Raw genomic sequence first — 21,515 nt, forward strand, 5'->3', positions numbered from 1 at the left:
TCACGATGAGGACATGCATTCCGTTTTTGCAGAATCCAACCTGGTCGGCAAAACATAATTATTTTTCACCACCAGGGTATCGTGTAAATTATTTATTCACCCATGATGACTGCTCAACAATATCGTGATCTGGCCGAGCAATATCAATCTCAGTGGTTTAAAAAAACACGCAGATTAGTCTCGCTTCTACACCGGGTGATATCGGAAGTTACGAGTCCGACGGGGAGTATATACAAATCCGACGGGGAGTATCTACCCGAAGGGCGTAAGGACATGGCTGAGGTATGTTTTTAAAGTGATACATGGCATTTTAACATACTCTCGGAAATATGATGATACCCACGGAATTCTACGCTATTTCATTTATACATATCAGTAATTCGTTAATCTCATAAACCTGCGGTGTTTGATTGATGCTCATTATTATCCGACTGCCCTACTGTCAAACGACGGATTTGCTATGATTTTTGTCGAAAATACCCCAAAATCGCGATCAAAACACGATGGACAGAGTTTTGGCATTAAACCTTGACTATAATAAACAATTAGTAATCAACGATTCTCAAGTGTTTTAGGACTCACACAAGTAAATCGGCCAATCAGCTGGTGTTTCACGCTGAAAGAAGTCGCTGGGGAAAATGTGTTTCTTAGGTTGGTAGTTGTTTTCCTGAGTAAATAACATATGAAATGGGTACTTTATATACACGGTCGTGAGAAATGAAAAATAGAACGACGTAGGATTCAAGGTGTTAAAAGGCGGTAATTCCCCAGGTGGGGTTCCCCAGTGAACTGTAAATGTCAGGGTTACTGTCTTTCGAGTACCTGTGTGCTCTTATATGCCATTAAACTTATATAATAACAACATTTATCCGATAGAAAAAAACTTCAAACTTTAGTTTGATATAAATTTCACAACATTTGAACTTCAAACGAGCGAATGAAGGGATGGGGGTCACTAGTAATAACAAATTGTAAATTATTTAGTTGTGCGAGTCCTTTTACAGCTTGTTATCAAGTTTAAAGAAAATCCGATAACATTTGTTATTTGTTCCAGTTATTGAACGGAAACGAAGCGTGATAGACGGACGTTCTGACGAAGATAAAATGAAATAAATAATAAGTGTTTTTATTGTATTTTTTTCATTATAAAAGAAAACTGAAATATTAGTACATATTACATGTACAGAAGTAGACACTAAAATATAGATATGTACATATTGTATCAAAATAGATAATACTACCATTTCCAAAGCCTTAACACCAGTGCCGGTAAGGAACCACTCATACCGCTCACTTTTCGAAATAGAGTACTACACGAATTTCTTATGTCTTTTGTTAACAACGTCATACCTCAATTCGTCTGGTGTAAAAATAACAGATAAGTAATTATACATACAAGACAACCTGCACCAGCTGTAATTTATTGTGTCATTGGGGATCTATTCAGACCTTTTTTGTTACAAATTAAATGAATATTGTCGAATTATTTTTCTAGAACTATATCAGATGACCTCTAGATTTTATAAGTGAATACATTGCAAAGTGCAAATTGTTGATCTCTGCCATTTACACTTCGGGAAGCTTGTGAGTGTTTATATGATTAGAACTTAGAGCAATAACATGTCATATCTCTAATTGAATCCATTAGCAAATAGCATGCAAGTCAATTAGTGGAGAAGGGAAGTTGTACAGAACAGAAAGTTCAACGATTTACTTAACACTTAGCCACCTATTTGTGTCGGACTATAAACAATTAAACGATATAATATATCCATTATGAAAGAGGCGAATAGTTTGGTATCTCTCACGAAATGTCTACATATTAATCAAACGAATGCAATATATTTGTCGATTGAAGACACCATGTAATAGCCTGTTTAAATCGTCCTACTGATATTGATATTGATCCGGATAACTTTTAAAATCTTTAAAAATTATTACAGGTGTAGCTACTTGGACGAATTAGAATTGATATGTTTCATCTATATATCCAGCAATGATCAAATTATATATTAATTGTATTATAAATAAAAAAAAATTATAATTCGATTTTATGTACTTCACAATTTGAGATTTAGACATTTAAATGTAGACACATTAATGAATATGAGCTGTTTTTACCATTTCTTTAACTTCCATGTTCCAGTGGTAAAAATTTAAGATCTTTTCATTCCAGTAATATTTTACTGTTGTTATTCTAATGTCAGGCGGCGGTCGACGTGCGTGGTCGGCCATATTGTTTGTTTACGTTCGCTCGCTGCTAGGAATATTTTATCTCGCTGGCGATTTCATGTAATTTTCAGCTATTCCGGTCAGCGTCGTTAGGTTGCCGTCTCTCAATGATCCTATTATTCCAGTCGATTGTCCGGTTTTCAGAGAATAGAAATGCCGACCTTGTCATAGATCCCGCGCCTACAACTTGCTTGAATCTTTGGTGGCTCCTCGCACATCAAGTTGTTAGAGAATACCCTGTCCACAGGGACGAGTCATCACAAGGTTTCGGCTTTTTCTTCGATCTTTCGAGCACCTGGCCTGGTGTTCAGGCTTTAAGAGTGGCAGTTGTGTTCCAAGCGATTCCCTGTTTTGAGAAAGCGACCCACCTGATGTCCCTATATTTCCTACTGTTGACAGCTCCTTTCGGATTATTTCCTTATCTCCGGGTAGGGGCAACCATCCTTCTGGTCAGAATAATATGAAGAAGGACAGAAGACTCTTTGACTTCTGCACTTCTCATTAGGAAGATCCAATCAGAGGGGCATTTTTTCGTTACAGGATTCTGCCCCCACCCAAAGAGGAAACAAAATGTTATCCCAAAGGATACGCCACGACTCACGCGCAGCAGCAAAGGGAAAGGTTTGGAATTTGAAAAGGTATTACAGAAGGCACTTGGGCTTTATCAATGTTCACGATGAGGACATGCATTCCGTTTTTGCAGAATCCAACCTGGTCGGCAAAACATAATTATTTTTCACCACCAGGGTATCGTGTAAATTATTTATTCACCCATGATGACTGCTCAACAATATCGTGATCTGGCCGAGCAATATCAATCTCAGTGGTTTAAAGAAACACGCAGATTAGTCTCGCTTCTACACCGGGTGATATCGGAAGTTACGAGTCCGACGGGGAGTATATACAAATCCGACGGGGAGTATCTACCAGAAGGGCGTAAGGACATGGCTGAGGTATGTTTTTAAAGTGATACATGGCATTTTAACATACTCTCGGAAATATGATGATACCCACGGAATTCTACGCTATTTCATTTATACATATCAGTAATTCGTTAATCTCATAAACCTGCGGTGTTTGATTGATGCTCAATATTATCCGACTGCCCTACTGTCAAACGACGGATTTGCTATGATTTTTGTCGAAAATACCCCAAAATCGCGATCAAAACACGATGGACAGAGTTTTGGCATTAAACCTTGACTATAATAAACAATTAGTAATCAACGATTCTCAAGTCTTTTAGGACTCACACAAGTAAATCGGCCAATCAGCTGGTGTTTCACGCTGAAAGAAGTCGCTGGGGAAAATGTGTTTCTTAGGTTGGTAGTTGTTTTCCTGAGTAAATAACATATGAAATGGGTACTTTATATACACGGTCGTGAGAAATGAAAAATAGAACGACGTAGGATTCAAGGTGTTAAAAGGCGGTAATTCCCCAGGTGGGGTTCCCCAGTGAACTGTAAATGTCAGGGTTACTGTCTTTCGAGTACCTGTGTGCTCTTATATGCCATTAAACTTATATAATAACATTTATCCGATAGAAAAAAACTTCAAACTTTAGTTTGATATAAATTTCACAACATTTGAACTTCAAACGAGCGAATGAAGGGATGGGGGTCACTAGTAATAACAAATTGTAAATTATTTAGTTGTGCGAGTCCTTTTACAGCTTGTTATCAAGTTTAAAGAAAATCCGATAACATTTGTTATTTGTTCCAGTTATTGAACGGAAACGAAGCGTGATAGACGGACGTTCTGACGAAGATAAAATGAAATAAATAATAAGTGTTTTTATTGTATTTTTTTCATTATAAAAGAAAACTGAAATATTAGTACATATTACATGTACAGAAGTAGACACTAAAATATAGATATGTACATATTGTATCAAAATAGATAATACTACCATTTCCAAAGCCTTAACACCAGTGCCGGTAAGGAACCACTCATACCGCTCACTTTTCGAAATAGAGTACTACACGAATTTCTTATGTCTTTTGTTAACAACGTCATACCTCAATTCGTCTGGTGTAAAAATAACAGATAAGTAATTATACATACAAGACAACCTGCACCAGCTGTAATTTATTGTGTCATTGGGGATCTATTCAGACCTTTTTTGTTACAAATTAAATGAATATTGTCGAATTATTTTTCTAGAACTATATCAGATGACCTCTAGATTTTATAAGTGAATACATTGCAAAGTGCAAATTGTTGATCTCTGCCATTTACACTTCGGGAAGCTTGTGAGTGTTTATATGATTAGAACTTAGAGCAATAACATGTCATATCTCTAATTGAATCCATTAGCAAATAGCATGCAAGACAATTAGTGGAGAAACGAAATTTTAAGGGACAGAAAGTTCAATGATTTACTAAACACTTAGCCACCTATTTTGTGTCGGACTGTAAACAATTGAACGATATAGTATAGCCATTATGAAAGAGGCGAAAAGTTTGGTATCTCTCACGAAATGTCTACATATTATTCAAACGAATGAAATATCAAATTGTCAATCGAAGACAGCATGTAATAGCCTATTTCAATTGTCCTACTGATATTGATATTGATCCGGATTACTATTAAAATCTTAAAATTTATTACAAGCGTAACAACTTGGACGAATTAGAATTGATATATTTTTTTATCTATTTATCAAGCAATGTTCAAATTACAAAAAATATATACATTAATTGTATTATAATCAAACAAAATTCATAATTCGATTTAAAGTACTTCAAGAATAGAGATTTTTACATTTAGATTATGAATATTAGCTATTTTTTACGTGCATGGTCGGCCATATCGTTTGTTTACGTCTGCTTGCTAGGAATATTTATCTCGTTGGTGATTTCATGTAAGTTGCTTTGCTAGATAATTGTTCTATTTCTTTCTTGTGTGTGTACGCTGTATATCACGGCCTACTAATTTGATCTGTTATTTATTTATTTTGTTTCATTCGTTTCTGAACGTCTTTATTTATTTCACGATCCCTTGACTATGGGCCATTTCGGTAAGAGTCGTTAGGTTCCGCTCTTGCCGTCTTTCAATGATCCTGTTTTCAGAGAATAGAAATGCCGCCTTCGTCATAGGTCCGGGTCTATCACTTGCTTTAAACTTTGGTGGCTCCTCACACATCAATTTGAGAATACCCTATCCAAAGGGACGAATCATGACTAGGTTTCTGCTTTTCTTCGGTCTTTCGAGCACCTGGCCTGGTGTTCAGGCTTTAAGAGCGGCAGTTGTTATCCAAGCGATTCCCTGTTTTGAGAAATCGACCCAATTAATGTCCCTATATTTCCTGACAGCCCCTTTCGGATTCTAACCTTATTTAGGGAAGAGAACCCATCCTTCTAGTCAGAATAATATGAAGGAGGATGGATGACTCTTTGACTTTTGCACTCCTTATAAAGAAGATACAATCAGAGTGGCAGTTTTTTTTATAGGATTCTGCCACCGCCCAAAGAAGAAACAAAATGTTACCTCTAAGGACACACCACGACTCACTCGCAGAAGCAAAGGGTAAGGTTTGGAAGGGCAACACATATCATGATGACAAACAGAATAGCTTCTGACTGTGTTTTCTTTTCTTTATTCACCAATTACTATATGGAGACCCCACTTCAATGTGACCCACTGTTTACGGAGCAAAACAAGTTACCCCCATCACATGTTTTGTTTTTGTTTTGTTTAGCACGCAGATCGATACGCCCATCTTCAGGTAAAATTACCAGATTTGGTTGTGTATTTTGCCGTAAACCGTTTTAATTTACTTGAAGAGATTGACGTCAAATATGTCAACAGGTAAAGAGAACTACGATAGATTTAAAACAATAATAGGCAACGGTTACATACTGTAAACTTACATTATTTAGCGGTAATATTATGTCAGCGCATTTCGCGTTGAAAGCATTCCGCCAAAATATGTTTGTGCTAATTGCAGTTTCTGTACATATTTTGCCTTGGAATGTACCGTCTTTGCGCCAATTCATCCTTGCGCCAATCTTTAGATTCAGTAATACGCTAACATTTGAGTGCGCCAAAATAAATTTGTATACAGTACTCATCCAAAGGTTTGGGCTTCTTCTTTTTTTTTATCTTTAGATATAAAGTGGATTATTTGAAGGTATTGATTACCCGTTTCTATACCGCGTGCGACATGCCTTTTTTGAGAAGCAGTGTATGCAACTGTCGCCTATGTAGTATCTCTAAAACTTTTTGTGTAATATCGTCACTGTTGTTGCGAATGTCGTGAACAGGTTTAAATATCGAAGCAGATAAGCTCCGGGAAATACTGAATAAAGCTACCATTGTGTAACGTTACTACCTCTGTATCCATTTTACATACATGTTTGTCTGCTGTCTGTTATAGACGATTCCATCCACCGCCAATCATACATCTAATACAAAATCTAGTCTCAAGATTATATAAGATGCGCATGCGTATGTTGATGGCGGACCAATGACAGTATACTTTAAGAGCAACTATTACAGAAGACACGTAGGTAGAGTAATAATCCGCCTACAGTCAACATGGCTCTCCTACAGTTGTTTTTCCTGATTGGTACGGCTACCTTCATCAATGCTGCATGTCCAGATGTTCCAGTCAAACCCGAGTTTGACGCTACTAAGGTAATTGTCTGCTAATATAAGAAAAAATAAAAATTGGGTCCATCTTATTTTCCGTATTTTGGAAATTTTATGCTCGTATGTCTAGTTACATAAGCATGCCCGACACTTTTCGTTCACTTCATAATGTCTCTCTGACCCAACCTCCCTCTGACAAGATGTGTTGTGTTTTAACAGTTTGCCGGTATGTGGTATTGGACGGAATGGCTAAACAATGGAATGTTATCGTCAGAGATTCCGGGAGTGATAGATTGTGTGACTAGTAACTTCACAGTGACAGAAAGCGGCAACATGAGCGTCGGTCTAACGTGGAGAGAGAAAATGTAAGTCTGATTAACAATAAACGATTTTTTTAAAGAAACGATTCTAAACATCTGGAAACATGATACGCATGTATTGTATTAACTAGACAATACTGATACCTTCCTCAAAAACTAGGCTTTGAATTCATGACCGTTCTTTTATTTATGCCACAAAATAATTTAACAAAACATTTATTATTATAACAAGTCACTTCTGCGATATTTTAGGACCAATATGGAGAGAAGTACAGAGGGCCGCCTTATCCAGAAGGATTCTCCAAATCATTTTGAGTCCACCATTACAGAGTGTAAGTTGTCTTTAGGTTGTGTTATTGAGATGGAGATACATGCATAATTGACACATTCATAATTAAAAACAAAACAAACAAAAATGATTGCGAAAACTAACGGTAAGTGTAAATTCCTTGTTCCTAACACGGCACCAATGTAACAGAGAGCATGTTTATTTCAATGCTTTCACTTGAGCCCGAATCCGGGACCTCCGGATTATTAGTCTTACACTCACCCGATCGAGCTAAAGATATGTTCTCACTCGCCAATCGGTATATTGCGGCTAGTATTTACTAAAAGGTTGTGTAATATTCGGGAATATGGGAAACAAAACTAACAGGGAGAAAAACAGCATAATAAAGAATCGATCAAACATACAGAGAAAATAAGATAGGAGTTCAGGAGGATAAGACAAGGTGTTCCAGAGGATAAGACTAGTTGCTCCAGAGGATAAGACAAGGTGTTCCAGGGGATAAGACTAGTTGTTCCAGGGGATAAGACTAGTTGTTCCAGAGGATAAGACTAGGTGTTCCAGAGGATAAGACAAGGTGTTCCAGAGGATAAGACCAGTTGTTCGACAGGATAAGACTAGGTGTTCCAGAGGATAAGACCAGGTGGGCCAGGGGATAAGACAAGGTGTTCCAGGGGATAAGACAAGGTGTTCCTGAGGATAAGACCAGGTGTTCCAGAGGATAAGACTAGTTGTTCCAGGGGATAAGACTAGTTGTTCCAGGGGATAAGACTAGTTGTTCCAGAGGATAAGACTAGTTGTTCCAGAGGATAAGACAAGGTGTTCCAGAGGATAAGACCAGTTGTTCCAGGGGATAAGACTAGGTGTTCCAGAGGATAAGACAAGGTGTTCCAGAGGATAAGACCGGTTGTTCCAGAGGATAAGACAAGGTGTTCCAGAGGATAAAACAAGGTGTTCCAGAGGATAAGACCAGTGGTTCCAGAGGATAAGACTAGGTGTTCCAGAGGATAAGACTAGTTGTTCCAGAGGATAAGACTAGTTGTTCGACAGGATAAGACAAGGTGTTCCAGAGGATAAGACCAGGTGTTCCAGAGGATAAGACTAGGTGTTCCAGAGGATAAGACCAGATGTTCCAGAGGATAAGACCAGTTGTTCCAGAGGATAAGACAAGGTGTTCCAGAGGATAAGACCAGTTGTTCCAGAGGATAAGACTAGGTGTTCCAGAGGATAAGACTAGTTGTTCCAGAGGATAAGACTAGTTGTTCCAGAGGATAAGACAAGGTGTTCCAGAGGATAAGACTAGTTGTTCGACAGGATAAGACAAGGTGTTCCAGAGGATAAGACTAGGTGTTCCAGAGGATAAGACCAGGTGTTCCAGAGGATAAGACCAGTTGTTCCAGAGGATAAGACCAGGTGTTCCAGAGGATAAGACTAGGTGTTCCAGAGGATAAGACCAGGTGTTCCAGAGGATAAGACCAGGTGTTCCAGAGGATAAGACTAGGTGTTCCAGAGGATAAGACCAGGTGTTCCAGAGGATAAGGTCAGGTGTTCCAGAGGATAAGACCAGGTGTTCCACAGGATAAGACCGGGTGTTCCAGAGGATAAGGTCAGGTGCTCCAGAGGATAAGGTCAGGTGTTCCAGAGGATAAGACCAGGTGTTCCAGAGGATAAGACTAGTTGTTCCAGGGGATAAGACAAGGTGTTCCAGAGGATAAGACCAGGTGTTCCAGAGGATAAGGTCAAGTGTTCCAGAGGATAAGGTCAGGTGTTCGAGAGGATAAGACTAGTTGCTCCAGGGGATAAGACCAGGTGTTCCAGAGGATAATATCAGGTGTTCTAGAGGATAAGACCAGGTGTTCCAGAGGATAATACCAGATGTTACAGAGGATAAGACCAGGTGTTCCAGAGGATAAGACCAGTTGTTCCAGAGGATAAGACAAGGTGTTCCAGAGGATAAGACCAGGTGGGCCAGGGGATAAGACCAGGTGTTCCAGAGGATAATACCAGATGTTACAGAGGATAAGACGATGTGTTCGAGAGGATAAGACCAGGTGTTCCACAAGATAAGACAAGGTGTTCCAGAGGATAAGACAAGGTGTTCCAGAGGATAAGACCAGGTATTCCAGAGGATAAGACCAGGTGTTCCAGAGGATAAGACTAGTTGTTCCAGGGGATAAGACAAGGTGTTCCAGAGGATAAGACCAGGTGTTCCAGAGGATAAGGTCAGGTGTTCCAGAGGATAAGGTCAGGTGTTCGAGAGGATAAGACTAGTTGCTCCAGGGGATAAGACCAGGTGTTCCAGAGGATAATATCAGGTGTTCTAGAGGATAAGACCAGGTGTTCCAGAGGATAATACCAGATGTTACAGAGGATAAGACCAGGTGTTCCAGAGGATAAGACCAGTTGTTCCAGAGGATAAAACAAGGTGTTCCAGAGGATAAGACCAGGTGGGCCAGGGGATAAGACCAGGTGTTCCAGAGGATAATACCAGATGTTACAGAGGATAAGACGATGTGTTCGAGAGGATAAGACCAGGTGTTCCACAAGATAAGACAAGGTGTTCCAGAGGATAAGACAAGGTGTTCCAGAGGATAAGACCAGGTATTCCAGAGGATAAGACCAGGTGTTCCAGAGGATAAGACCGGATGTTACAGAGGATAAGACCAGGTGTTCCAGAGGATAAGACCGGATGTTCAAGATGATAAGACCATGTATTCCAGAGGATAAAGCGTCTTCTGATTTATCGACGATACCCGTAATACTGGGTCAAATCTGGGTTAATGTGATGACAATTGAAGCACTACGTATTTCAACTTCATATTGCTGAAGGAAATAGCATATTTCCAAATATGGTCCTGATGTCAACCCTAAGACTTTTCCATGGTTATCACCAACCTTAATAAGCGCGGGAATCGGTAACATAATCATGAAGTCGTCTATTTGTGACGTTAACAGACCGTCAACTAGACGGCGCCATTTTCAAAGGAATGATCAATTTTAGTGTTTTCTCCTGTTACCCGATGATCTCTGTACAAAAAGCTAATGTTAAGTGAGTATTTTGTCAAAAACTAAACTGAAAATTGCGGAAATTAGTGAACTACTAATTATACAACTTCTTCACGAGGTAACAACAAATGGCTGAAGCGTACAGTTTCTATAGAACATTCGACCACGATACTACTAAATCCTGCCCTGCAGGTAGGGCGTAAGAATTGTACCTGCTGTCCCCATTGCATGATCGTAAGAGGCGACTAAATTTGGGATCTTATCTTTTCTCCTCTTTCTGAACAACTTTCTTCTTCCTAATGTCTCCCTTGACAATGCCTCACTTTTGGCCTTTAGTTGAGCGTTCGCCGCTGAGAGGAAGGCTTTGGGTTCTGTCACTTAGCCGAGACATACCAGAGTCTTAAAAAATGGTAGTTGCTGCTCCTGCTTAGCGCTCAGCATATTAGGAGTTGGACGACTGGTTCGCTCGTTGTCAGTATAATGTCACCGGGTGGGGTGTGCTGCTGGGTGTCTTCGGCAGTATGCTTCAGTGAGGTAGCACTATAAATCGGCAAAGTTCCAGCCTATCACAAGGAGACTTAACACGAACATACCGCAGTCTCCCAAAACACACATACGCACTCACCACATTCATGCATGTCGCACGCACGGGAGGCCGTCCTTAAACGACTTTAGCTATTAATAGGACGTTAACAAAATAAACCAAAATACTACTAAATCTGTGTCAATATCTGCTGTTCTTGACAACCATTTTAATCCGAGACGAAAATTGTGGATTGTGAATATCTTAATCAATTGAAAACGTAAACTGTATTAACCAGCAATGTAGACTCATTGGAACTATATCATTTTAGCAACCACAGCTGCCATAGTTATCAACGTCGCAACACATCACGACTTTTATTTTCTTCGTAAGGTATTTCAACTATTTGTTTGGTGTAAATATATGCATTTAACAGTGTCTTTATTGCGTTTACGGTGGTATGAACACAATGGGATATAGACATATTCAATATATAGCCGTTAGCGTTATGTCAATATCCTATTGCGTTCATAAATTGAACCACCGTAAACGCAATAAAAACACCGTTCAACCCCTATTTATTGACAATAAATACAATCTAACAAGCGTTTAATTGTTACTGAGAGAGAACATTCTTGAGTACCTCCTTCAATACGAGGCTCACTACTTATCAATTAGTCCTCGTACACAGAAAATTTAAATATTTACAAAAGCTCGTTTTTTTTTGTAATTTTTGAAAAATAACTAACTCAAGTGAAAGAAATACCATACAACAACCACACGTTGTGTAACCTCTATTTATATAATAAATATAATTATATAAATAATCTTATATAATAGATATAATTATATAATCAATCAGATAAATAATCTTATATGATAAATATAATTAGATAAATAATATAATATATATAATTAGAACTGTTATATAGTTTGATTATATATATATATATATATATGTATAACGTGTCCTATACTCACTTTGAATTCCCTGACTTTCCTTCTGGATTCCGCAATTTTGGCCAAGCATTATCGATGAGTCAGAAAAGGACAAACAGAACAGCTGTATGTGGCAGTTATGTTTTAATTGTCCTGCTAATATCTACCACTAAATTCCTACGTATACATGCTCTTCACTTGGGGAACCCCTAGGCAAATTATCACAAATGAATGAATAAGTTAATGAATAAATAATAAAAAAAAACAAAAAAATGAAAACACCGTCAAAAAAATACCGAATGATATATACAAAACAGAGAATCGGGGGACGAAAGAATTTCTTCTGGATACAATTACATTGTTGATTGCATAAATATACATGTACAACCGTCTCTTCTTGTTTCCAATCTTGCTTGTTTGCCTCCTCTTTCTCAGAGATGTGCCATTTTTCAATGATATTGGATACCAGTCACGGTACTAGATATGAAGAAAGATATATTATTGTGCGATCCATGACCCTCAATGACCATTTTCATTTTCAGTATTTAAGATACCGATCGGAGGAATCTACGTTCTAGACACTGTAGCTAGATCGTGGGCGGTTGTCTATACCTGTAGAAACATCTTTTTTGGCCTGTTCACAATAGGTAAGTACCAAGTATCGGTGTTTATTTAAAAAAAAAAAAAAAAAAAAATGACCACTATTTCCTGGCCTCTGCTTGGTCAAAAATTTAATATTGTCCGATTTTGATGAAATTTGGCATGTAGGTACACCATGAGACAACAGTCACTTTCGTAACCTCAGTTTCAAAACTAAACAGAATGGCGGCCATTTCTTGGCCTCTGATTGGTCGGAAAAAAAATATTGTTCAATTATGGTAAAATTTGGTATAAAGGAGTATTAGTGAATTACAAATTCAGCCGCATGGGTTTCGTTGAAATAACCACCATACAAAATGTATTTGCATCTTCCGGACTATAGGGGGCCACGGTTTCCCATTACAATAAGTACTTCTTAAAATTTCTTTTTACACTTTGTTCAATTTTAGTACATTTTGTATATCAGATAATCTATGTGTTTTGGAGATTTGTCTTACCATAGTGTATGCGCCAGGTAAGGTAGGGGAAGGTTAAAGAACTAAGAAGTTTGATAAAAAAAAAACATGAAAAAAATCTTTGAATTGACGAAGATGATATTGTTACTACACGGGACAATTTTATATTAAAGGAGAATCGTCTCAGCCTTCTTAAATAAAGATGTGAGAATAGTTTTGTTATGGTATACGATGTATTTACGCCGTTTCGTATTTCAGAAACAGCATGGCTATTACATCGAAATCCTGCTGGAAGGACCGGGCGCCAGAGGAACATTGTAAACAGGCGATGGCAGGAAAGTCCGAACTTAGGGTTCATCCTCGACACGGATCAATTCAACACGTTCAACAATACCGAATGTCAGAATCAGTGATGATTAGCACAACAGAATGTATTCCAGTGAGAACGGATACATTGTAGTGGGCTTTAATGGTTAATATGTAATTCGCGGGATAACAATAAAACATTAATGCAGAATGAAATCATATCTCATGTTTATAACTGTCTCACATTAAACTATACATTTTATCTGACACATCCGAGGTATATAACAACAATATGGCGTCAATTTGGAGTCGTATTGACATACATTGTACGGTACAACGACTGCTAAGACTGTATAGTCAGAGGCGTACACTATAACAATCCTAAAGTAGGCTGTATCGTCAGTATAGTACACTATAACAATCCTAAAGTAGGCTGTATCGTCAGTATAGTACACTATAACAATCCTAAAGTAGGCTGTATCGTCAGTATAGTACACTATAACAATCCTAAAGTAGGCTGTATCGTCAGTATAGTACAATGTAACAATCCTAAAGTAGGCTGTATCGTCAGTAGAGTACAATGTAACAATCCTAAAGTAGACTGTATCGTCAGTATAGTACAATGTAACAATCCTAAAGTAGGCTGTATAGTCAGTAGAGTACAATATAACAATCCTAAATTAGACTGTATCGTCAGTAGAGTACAATGTGACAATCCTAAAGTAGTCTGTATCGTCAGTATAGTACAATATAACAATCCTAAAGTAGGCTGTATCGTCAGTATAGTACAATGTAACAATCCTAAAGTAGGCTGTATCGTCAGTATAGTACAATGTAACAATCCTAAAGTAGGCTGTATCGTCAGTAGAGTACACTATAACAATCCTAAAGTAGGCTGTATCGTCAGTATAGTACAATGTAACAATCCTAAAGTAGACTGTATCGTCAGTAGAGTACACTATAACAATCCTAAAGTAGGCTGTATCGTCAGTAGAGTACAATGTAATAATCCTAAAGTAGACTGTATCGTCAGTATAGTACACTATAACAATCCTAAAGTAGGCTGTATCGTCAGTATAGTACAATGTAACAATCCTAAAGTAGACTGTATCGTCAGTAGAGTACACTATAACAATCCTAAAGTAGGCTGTATCGTCAGTAGAGTACAATGTAACAATCCTAAAGTAGACTGTATCGTCAGTATAGTACAATGTAACAATCCTAAAGTAGGCTGTATCGTCAGTATAGTACAATGTAACAATCCTAAAGTAGGCTGTATAGTCAGTAGAGTACAATGTAACAATCCTAAAGTAGGCTGTATCGTCAGTATAGTACACTATAACAATCCTAAAGTAGGCTGTATCGTCAGTAGAGTACACTATAACAATCCTAAAGTAGGCTGTATCGTCAGTATAGTACAATGTAACAATCCTAAAGTAGACTGTATCGTCAGTAGAGTACACTATAACAATCCTAAAGTAGGCTGTATCGTCAGTAGAGTACAATGTAACAATCCTAAAGTAGACTGTATCGTCAGTATAGTACACTATAACAATCCTAAAGTAGGCTGTATCGTCAGTATAGTACAATGTAACAATCCTAAAGTAGGCTGTATAGTCAGTAGAGTACAATGTAACAATCCTAAAGTAGGCTGTATCGTCAGTATAGTACACTATAACAATCCTAAAGTAGGCTGTATCGTCAGTATAGTACAATATAACAATCCTAAAGTAGGCTGTATAGTCAGTATAGTACAATGTAACAATCCTAAAGTAGGCTGTATAGTCAGTATAGTACAATGTAACAATCCTAAAGTAGGCTGTATCGTCAGTAGAGTACAATGTGACAATCTTAAAGTAGACTGTATCGTCAGTATAGTACACTATAACAATCCTAAAGTAGGCTGTATCGTCAGTAGAGTACAATGTAACAATCCTAAAGTAGGCTGTATCGTCAGTATAGTACAATGTAACAATCCTAAAGTAGGCTGTATCGTCAGTATAGTACAATGTAACAATCCTAAAGTAGGCTGTATCGTCAGTAGAGTACACTATAACAATCCTAAAGTAGGCTGTATCGTCAGTAGAGTACACTATAACAATCCTAAAGTAGACTGTATCGTCAGTATAGTACACTATAACAATCCTAAAGTAGACTGTATCGTCAGTATAGTACACTATAACAATCCTAAAGTAGACTGTATCGTCAGTATAGTACACTATAACAATCCTAAAGTAGGCTGTATAGTCAGTAGAGTACAATGTAACAATCCTAAAGTAGACTGTATCGTCAGTATAGTACACTATAACAATCCTAAAGTAGACTGTATCGTCAGTATAGTACAATGTGACAATCCTAAAGTAGGCTGTATCGTCAGTAGAGTACAATGTAACAATCCTAAAGTAGACTGTATCGTCAGTATAGTACAATGTAACAATCCTAAAGTACACTGTATCGTCAGTATAGTACACTATAACAATCCTAAAGTAGACTGTATCGTCAGTATAGTACAATGTAACAATCCTAAAGTAGACTGTATCGTCAGTATAGTACAATGTGACAATCCTAAAGTACACTGTATCGTCAGTAGAGTACAATGTAACAATCCTAAAGTAGACTGTATCGTCAGTAGAGTACAATGTAACAATCCTAAAGTAGGCTGTATCGTCAGTAGAGTACAATGTAACAATCCTAAAGTAGGCTGTATCGTCAGTAGAGTACAATATAACAATCCTAAAGTACACTGTATCGTCAGTATAGTACAATGTAACAATCCTAAAGTAGGCTGTATCGTAAGTATAGTACAATATAACAATCCTAAAGTAGACTGTATCGTCAGTATAGTACACTATAACAATCCTAAAGTAGGCTGTATAGTCAGTATAGTACAATGTAACAATCCTAGAGTAGGCTGTATCGTCAGTATAGTACACTATAACAATCCTAAAGTAGGCTGTATAGTCAGTATAGTACACTATAACAATCCTAAAGTAGACTGTATCGTCAGTATAGTACAATGTAACAATCCTAAAGTAGACTGTATAGTCAGTATAGTACAATGTAACAATCCTAAAGTAGACTGTATCGTCAGATAATGTAACAATCCTAAAGTAGGCGGTATCGTCATTAGAGTACAATATAGCAATCCTAAAGTAGACTGTATCGTCAGTAGAGTACAATATAACAATCCTAAAGTAGACTGTATCGTCAGTAGAGTACAATGTAACAATCCTAGAGTAGGCTGTATAGTCAGTAGAGTACACTATAACAATCCTAAAGTAGACTGTATCGTCAGTATAGTACACTATAACAATCCTAAAGTAGGCTGTATAGTCAGTAGAGTACAATGTAACAATCCTAAAGTAGGCTGTATAGTCAGTATAGTACAATGTGACAATCCTAAAGTAGACTGTATCGTCAGTAGAGTACAATGTAACAATCCTAAAGTAGACTGTATCGTCAGTATAGTACACTATAACAATCCTAAAGTAGGCTGTATCGTCAGTATAGTACAATGTAACAATCCTAAAGTAGACTGTATCGTCAGTATAGTACACTATAACAATCCTAAAGTAGGCTGTATCGTCAGTATAGTACACTATAACAATCCTAAAGTAGGCTGTATAGTCAGTATAGTACAATGTAACAATCCTAAAGTAGGCTGTATCGTCAGTATAGTACAATATAACAATCCTAAAGTAGACTGTATCGTCAGTAGAGTACAATGTAACAATCCTAAAGTAGGCTGTATCGTCAGTAGAGTACAATGTAACAATCCTAAAGTACACTGTATCGTCAGTATAGTACAATGTAACAATCCTAAAGTAGGCTGTATAGTCAGTATAGTACACTATAACAATCCTAAAGTAGACTGTATCGTCAGTATAGTACAATGTAACAATCCTAAAGTACACTGTATCGTCAGTAGAGTACAATGTGACAATCCTAAAGTAGACTGTATCGTCAGTATAGTACAATGTAACAATCCTAAAGTAGACTGTATCGTCAGTAGAGTACAATGTAACAATCCTAAAGTAGACTGTATCGTCAGTATAGTACAATATAACAATCCTAAAGTAGGCTGAATCGTCAGTAGAGTACAATGTAACAATCCTAAAGTAGACTGTATAGTCAGTATAGTACAATGTAACAATCCTAAAGTAGGCTGTATCGTCAGTAGAGTACAATGTGACAATCCTAAAGTAGACTGTATCGTCAGTATAGCACAATATAACAATCCTAAAGTAGGCTGTATCGTCAGTAGAGTACAATATAACAATCCTAAAGTAGGCTGTATCGTCAGTATAGTATAATGTAACAATCCTAAAGTAGGCTGTATCGTCAGTAGAGTACACTGTAACAATCCTAAAGTAGGCTGTATCGTCAGTAGAGTACAATATAACAATCCTAAAGTAGGCTGTATCGTCAGTAGCGTACAATGTAACAATCCTAAAGTAGACTGTATCGTCAGTATAGTACAATGTAACAATCCTAAAGTAGGCTGTATCGTCAGTAGAGTACACTATAACAATCCTAAAGTAGACTGTATCGTCAGTAGAGTACATTATAACAATCCTAAAGTAGGCTGTATAGTCAGTAGAGTACAATATAACAATCCTAAAGTAGGCTGTATCGTCAGTAGAGTACAATGTGACAATCCTAAAGTAGGCTGTATCGTCAGTAGAGTACAATATAACAATCCTAAAGTAAACTGTATCGTCAGTAGAGTACAATATAACAATCCTAAAGTAGGCTGTATCGTCAGTATAGTACAATGTAACAATCCTAAAGTAGGCTGTATCGTCAGTATAGTACAATGTAACAATCCTAAAGTAGGCTGTATCGTCAGTAGAGTACAATGTGACAATCCTAAAGTAGGCTGTATCGTCAGTAGAGTACAATATAACAATCCTAAAGTAGACTGTATCGTCAGTAGAGTACAATATAACAATCCTAAAGTAGACTGTATCGTCAGTAGAGTACAATGTAACAATCCTAAAGTAGGCTGTATGGTCAGTAGAGTACAATATAACAATCCTAAAGTAGACTGTATCGTCAGTAGAGTACAATGTGACAATCCTAAAGTAGGCTGTATCGTCAGTAGAGTACAATATAACAATCCTAAAGTACACTGTATCGTCAGTATAGTACAATATAACAATCCTAAAGTAGGCTGTATCGTCAGTAGAGTACAATGTGACAATCCTAAAGTAGGCTGTATCGTCAGTAGAGTACAATATAACAATCCTAAAGTAAACTGTATCGTCAGTAGAGTACAATATAACAATCCTAAAGTAGGCTGTATAGTCAGTATAGTACAATATAACAATCCTAAAGTAGGCTGTATCGTCAGTAGAGTACAATATAACAATCCTAAAGTAAACTGTATCGTCAGTAGAGTACAATATAACAATCCTAAAGTAGGCTGTATAGTCAGTATAGTACACTATAACAATCCTAAAGTAGGCTGTATCGTCAGTAGAGTACAATGTAACAATCCTAAAGTAGGCTGTATCGTCAGTAGAGTACATTATAACAATCCTAAAGTAGGCTGTATAGTCAGTATAGTACAATGTAACAATCCTAAAGTAGGCTGTATCGTCAGTATAGTACAATGTGACAATCCTAAAGTAGGCTGTATCGTCAGTAGAGTACAATGTGACAATCCGAAAGTAGACTGTATCGTCAGTAGAGTACAATGTGACAATCCGAAAGTAGACTGTATAGTCAGTATAGTACAATGTAACAATCCTAGAGTAGACTGTATCGTCAGTATAGTACAATGTGACAATCCTAGAGTAGGCTGTATCGTCAGTAGAGTACAATGTGACAATCCTAAAGTAGACTGTATCGTCAGTATAGTACAATGTGACAATCCTAAAGTAGACTGTATCGTCAGTAGAGTACAATATAACAATCCTAAAGTAGACTGTATCGTCAGTAGAGTATAATATAACAATCCTAAAGTAGACTGTATCGTCAGTATAGTACAATATAACAATCCTAAAGTAGGCTGTATCGTCAGTATAGTACAATATAACAATCCTAAAGTAGGCTGTATCGTCAGTATAGTACACTATAACAATCCTAAAGTAGGCTGTATCGTCAGTATAGTACAATATAACAATCCTAAAGTAGGCTGTATCGTCAGTAGAGTACAATATAACAATCCTAAAGTAGACTGTATAGTCAGTATAGTACAATATAACAATCCTAAAGTAGGCTGTATCGTCAGTAGAGTACAATGTAACAATCCTAAAGTAGACTGTATCGTCAGTAGAGTACAATATAACAATCCTAAAGTAGACTGTATCGTCAGTAGAGTACAATATAACAATCCTAAAGTAGACTGTATCGTCAGTATAGTACAATATAACAATCCTAAAGTAGGCTGTATCGTCAGTATAGTACAATATAACAATCCTAAAGTAGGCTGTATCGTCAGTATAGTACACTATAACAATCCTAAAGTAGGCTGTATCGTCAGTATAGTACAATATAACAATCCTAAAGTAGGCTGTATCGTCAGTAGAGTACAATATAACAATCCTAAAGTAGACTGTATAGTCAGTATAGTACAATATAACAATCCTAAAGTAGGCTGTATCGTCAGTAGAGTACAATGTGACAATCCTAAAGTAGTCTGTATCGTCAGTATAGTACAATATAACAATCCTAAAGTAGGCTGTATCGTCAGTATAGTACACTATAACAATCCTAAAGTAGGCTGTATCGTCAGTATAGTACAATATAACAATCCTAAAGTAGACTGTATCGTCAGTATAGTACAATGTAACAATCCTAAAGTAGGCTGTATCGTCAGTATAGTACAATGTAACAATCCTAAAGTAGACTGTATCGTCAGTAGAGTACAATGTAACAATCCTAAAGTAGGCTGTATCGTCAGTAGAGTACAATATAACAATCCTAAATTAGACTGTATCGTCAGTAGAGTACAATGTAACAATCCTAAATTAGACTGTATCGTCAGATAATGTAACAATCCTAAAGTAGGCGGTATCGTCATTAGAGTACAATATAGCAATCCTAAAGTACTGAGGGAGACTCCCTACCATCATGTAACCCCCGGACTCCCCTCTAATGAGGAAGGCTCCCTACCATTATGTCAACTCCCCCTCTAATGAGGGAGGGTCCCTACCATCATGTAACTCCACCATTACTGAGGGAGGCTCCTTACCATCATGTTAACTCCCCCTCTAATGGGGGAGGCTCCCTACCATTATTTCAACTCCCCCATTACTGAGGGAGGCTCCCTACACGCATGGCAACTCCCCCATTATTGAGAGAGGCTCTCTACCATCATGTAACTCCCCCATTATTGAGAGAGGCTCCCTACCATCATGTTAACTCCCCCATTACTGAGGGAGGCTCCCTACCATCATGTTAACTCTCCCATTACTGAGGTAGGCTCCATACCATCATGTTAACTCTCCCATTACTGAGGTAGGCTCCATACCATCATGTTAACTTCCCCATTACTGAGGGAGGCTCTCTACCATCATGTTAACTCCCCCACTACTGAGGGAGGCTCCCTACCAGCATGTCAACTCCCCCATTATTGAGGGAGGTTCCCTACCATCATGTTAACTCCCCCACTACTGAGGGAGGCTCCCTACCATCATGTTAACTCCCCCACTACTGAGGGAGGCTCCCTACCAGCATATCAACTCCCCCATTACTGAGGGAGGCTCCCTTCCATCCTGTAACATCCCCATTACTGAGAGAGGCTCTCTACCATCATGTAACTCCCCCATTACTGAGGGAGGTTCCCTACAAGCATGGCAACTCCCCCATTATTGAGAGAGGCTCTCTACCATCATGTAACTCCCCCATTATTGAGAGAGGCTCTCTACCATCATGTTAACTCCCCCATTACTGAGGGAGGCTCCCTACCATCATGTTAACTCTCCCATTACTGAGGTAGGCTCCATACCATCATGTTAACTTCCCCATTACTGAGGGAGGCTCTCTACCATCATGTTAACTCCCCCACTACTGAGGGAGGCTCCCTACCAGCATGTCAACTCCCCCATTATTGAGGGAGGTTCCCTACCATCATGTTAACTCCCCCACTACTGAGGGAGGCTCCCTACCATCATGTTAACTCCCCCACTACTGAGGGAGGCTCCCTACCAGCATATCAACTCCCCCATTACTGAGGGAGGCTCCCTTCCATCCTGTAACATCCCCATTACTGAGAGAGGCTCTCTACCATCATGTAACTCCCCCATTA

At 38.0% G+C, this 21,515-nt stretch overlaps 1 protein-coding gene across 5 annotated transcripts; it reads left to right on the forward strand.

Annotated features, from left to right (window-relative positions):
• Positions 1-2,202: 2,202 nt before the first annotated feature.
• LOC117336461 (apolipoprotein D-like) lies at positions 2,203-13,473 on the forward strand. Of its 5 annotated transcripts, XM_033896988.1 has the most exons (7): positions 2,261-3,185; positions 5,686-5,761; positions 6,612-6,871; positions 7,046-7,191; positions 7,399-7,478; positions 12,443-12,547; positions 13,214-13,473. In XM_033896988.1, the coding sequence occupies exons 3-7, from the start codon at positions 6,773-6,775 to the stop codon at positions 13,366-13,368; spliced, it is 585 nt and encodes a 194-aa protein (XP_033752879.1). In that variant the 5' UTR covers positions 2,261-3,185; positions 5,686-5,761; positions 6,612-6,772; the 3' UTR covers positions 13,369-13,473. The 5 variants fall into 5 exon arrangements, with proteins under 5 accessions (XP_033752875.1, XP_033752879.1, XP_033752877.1 ...); XM_033896986.1 differs by having other exon boundaries at positions 5,686-6,871; XM_033896987.1 differs by lacking the exon at positions 2,261-3,185 and having other exon boundaries at positions 4,921-5,761.
• Positions 13,474-21,515: the final 8,042 nt, after the last annotated feature.

The sequence above is a fragment of the Pecten maximus genome, chromosome 10, assembly GCF_902652985.1.
Source record: "Pecten maximus chromosome 10, xPecMax1.1, whole genome shotgun sequence".
Taxonomy (NCBI): Eukaryota; Metazoa; Mollusca; class Bivalvia; order Pectinida; family Pectinidae; genus Pecten; species Pecten maximus.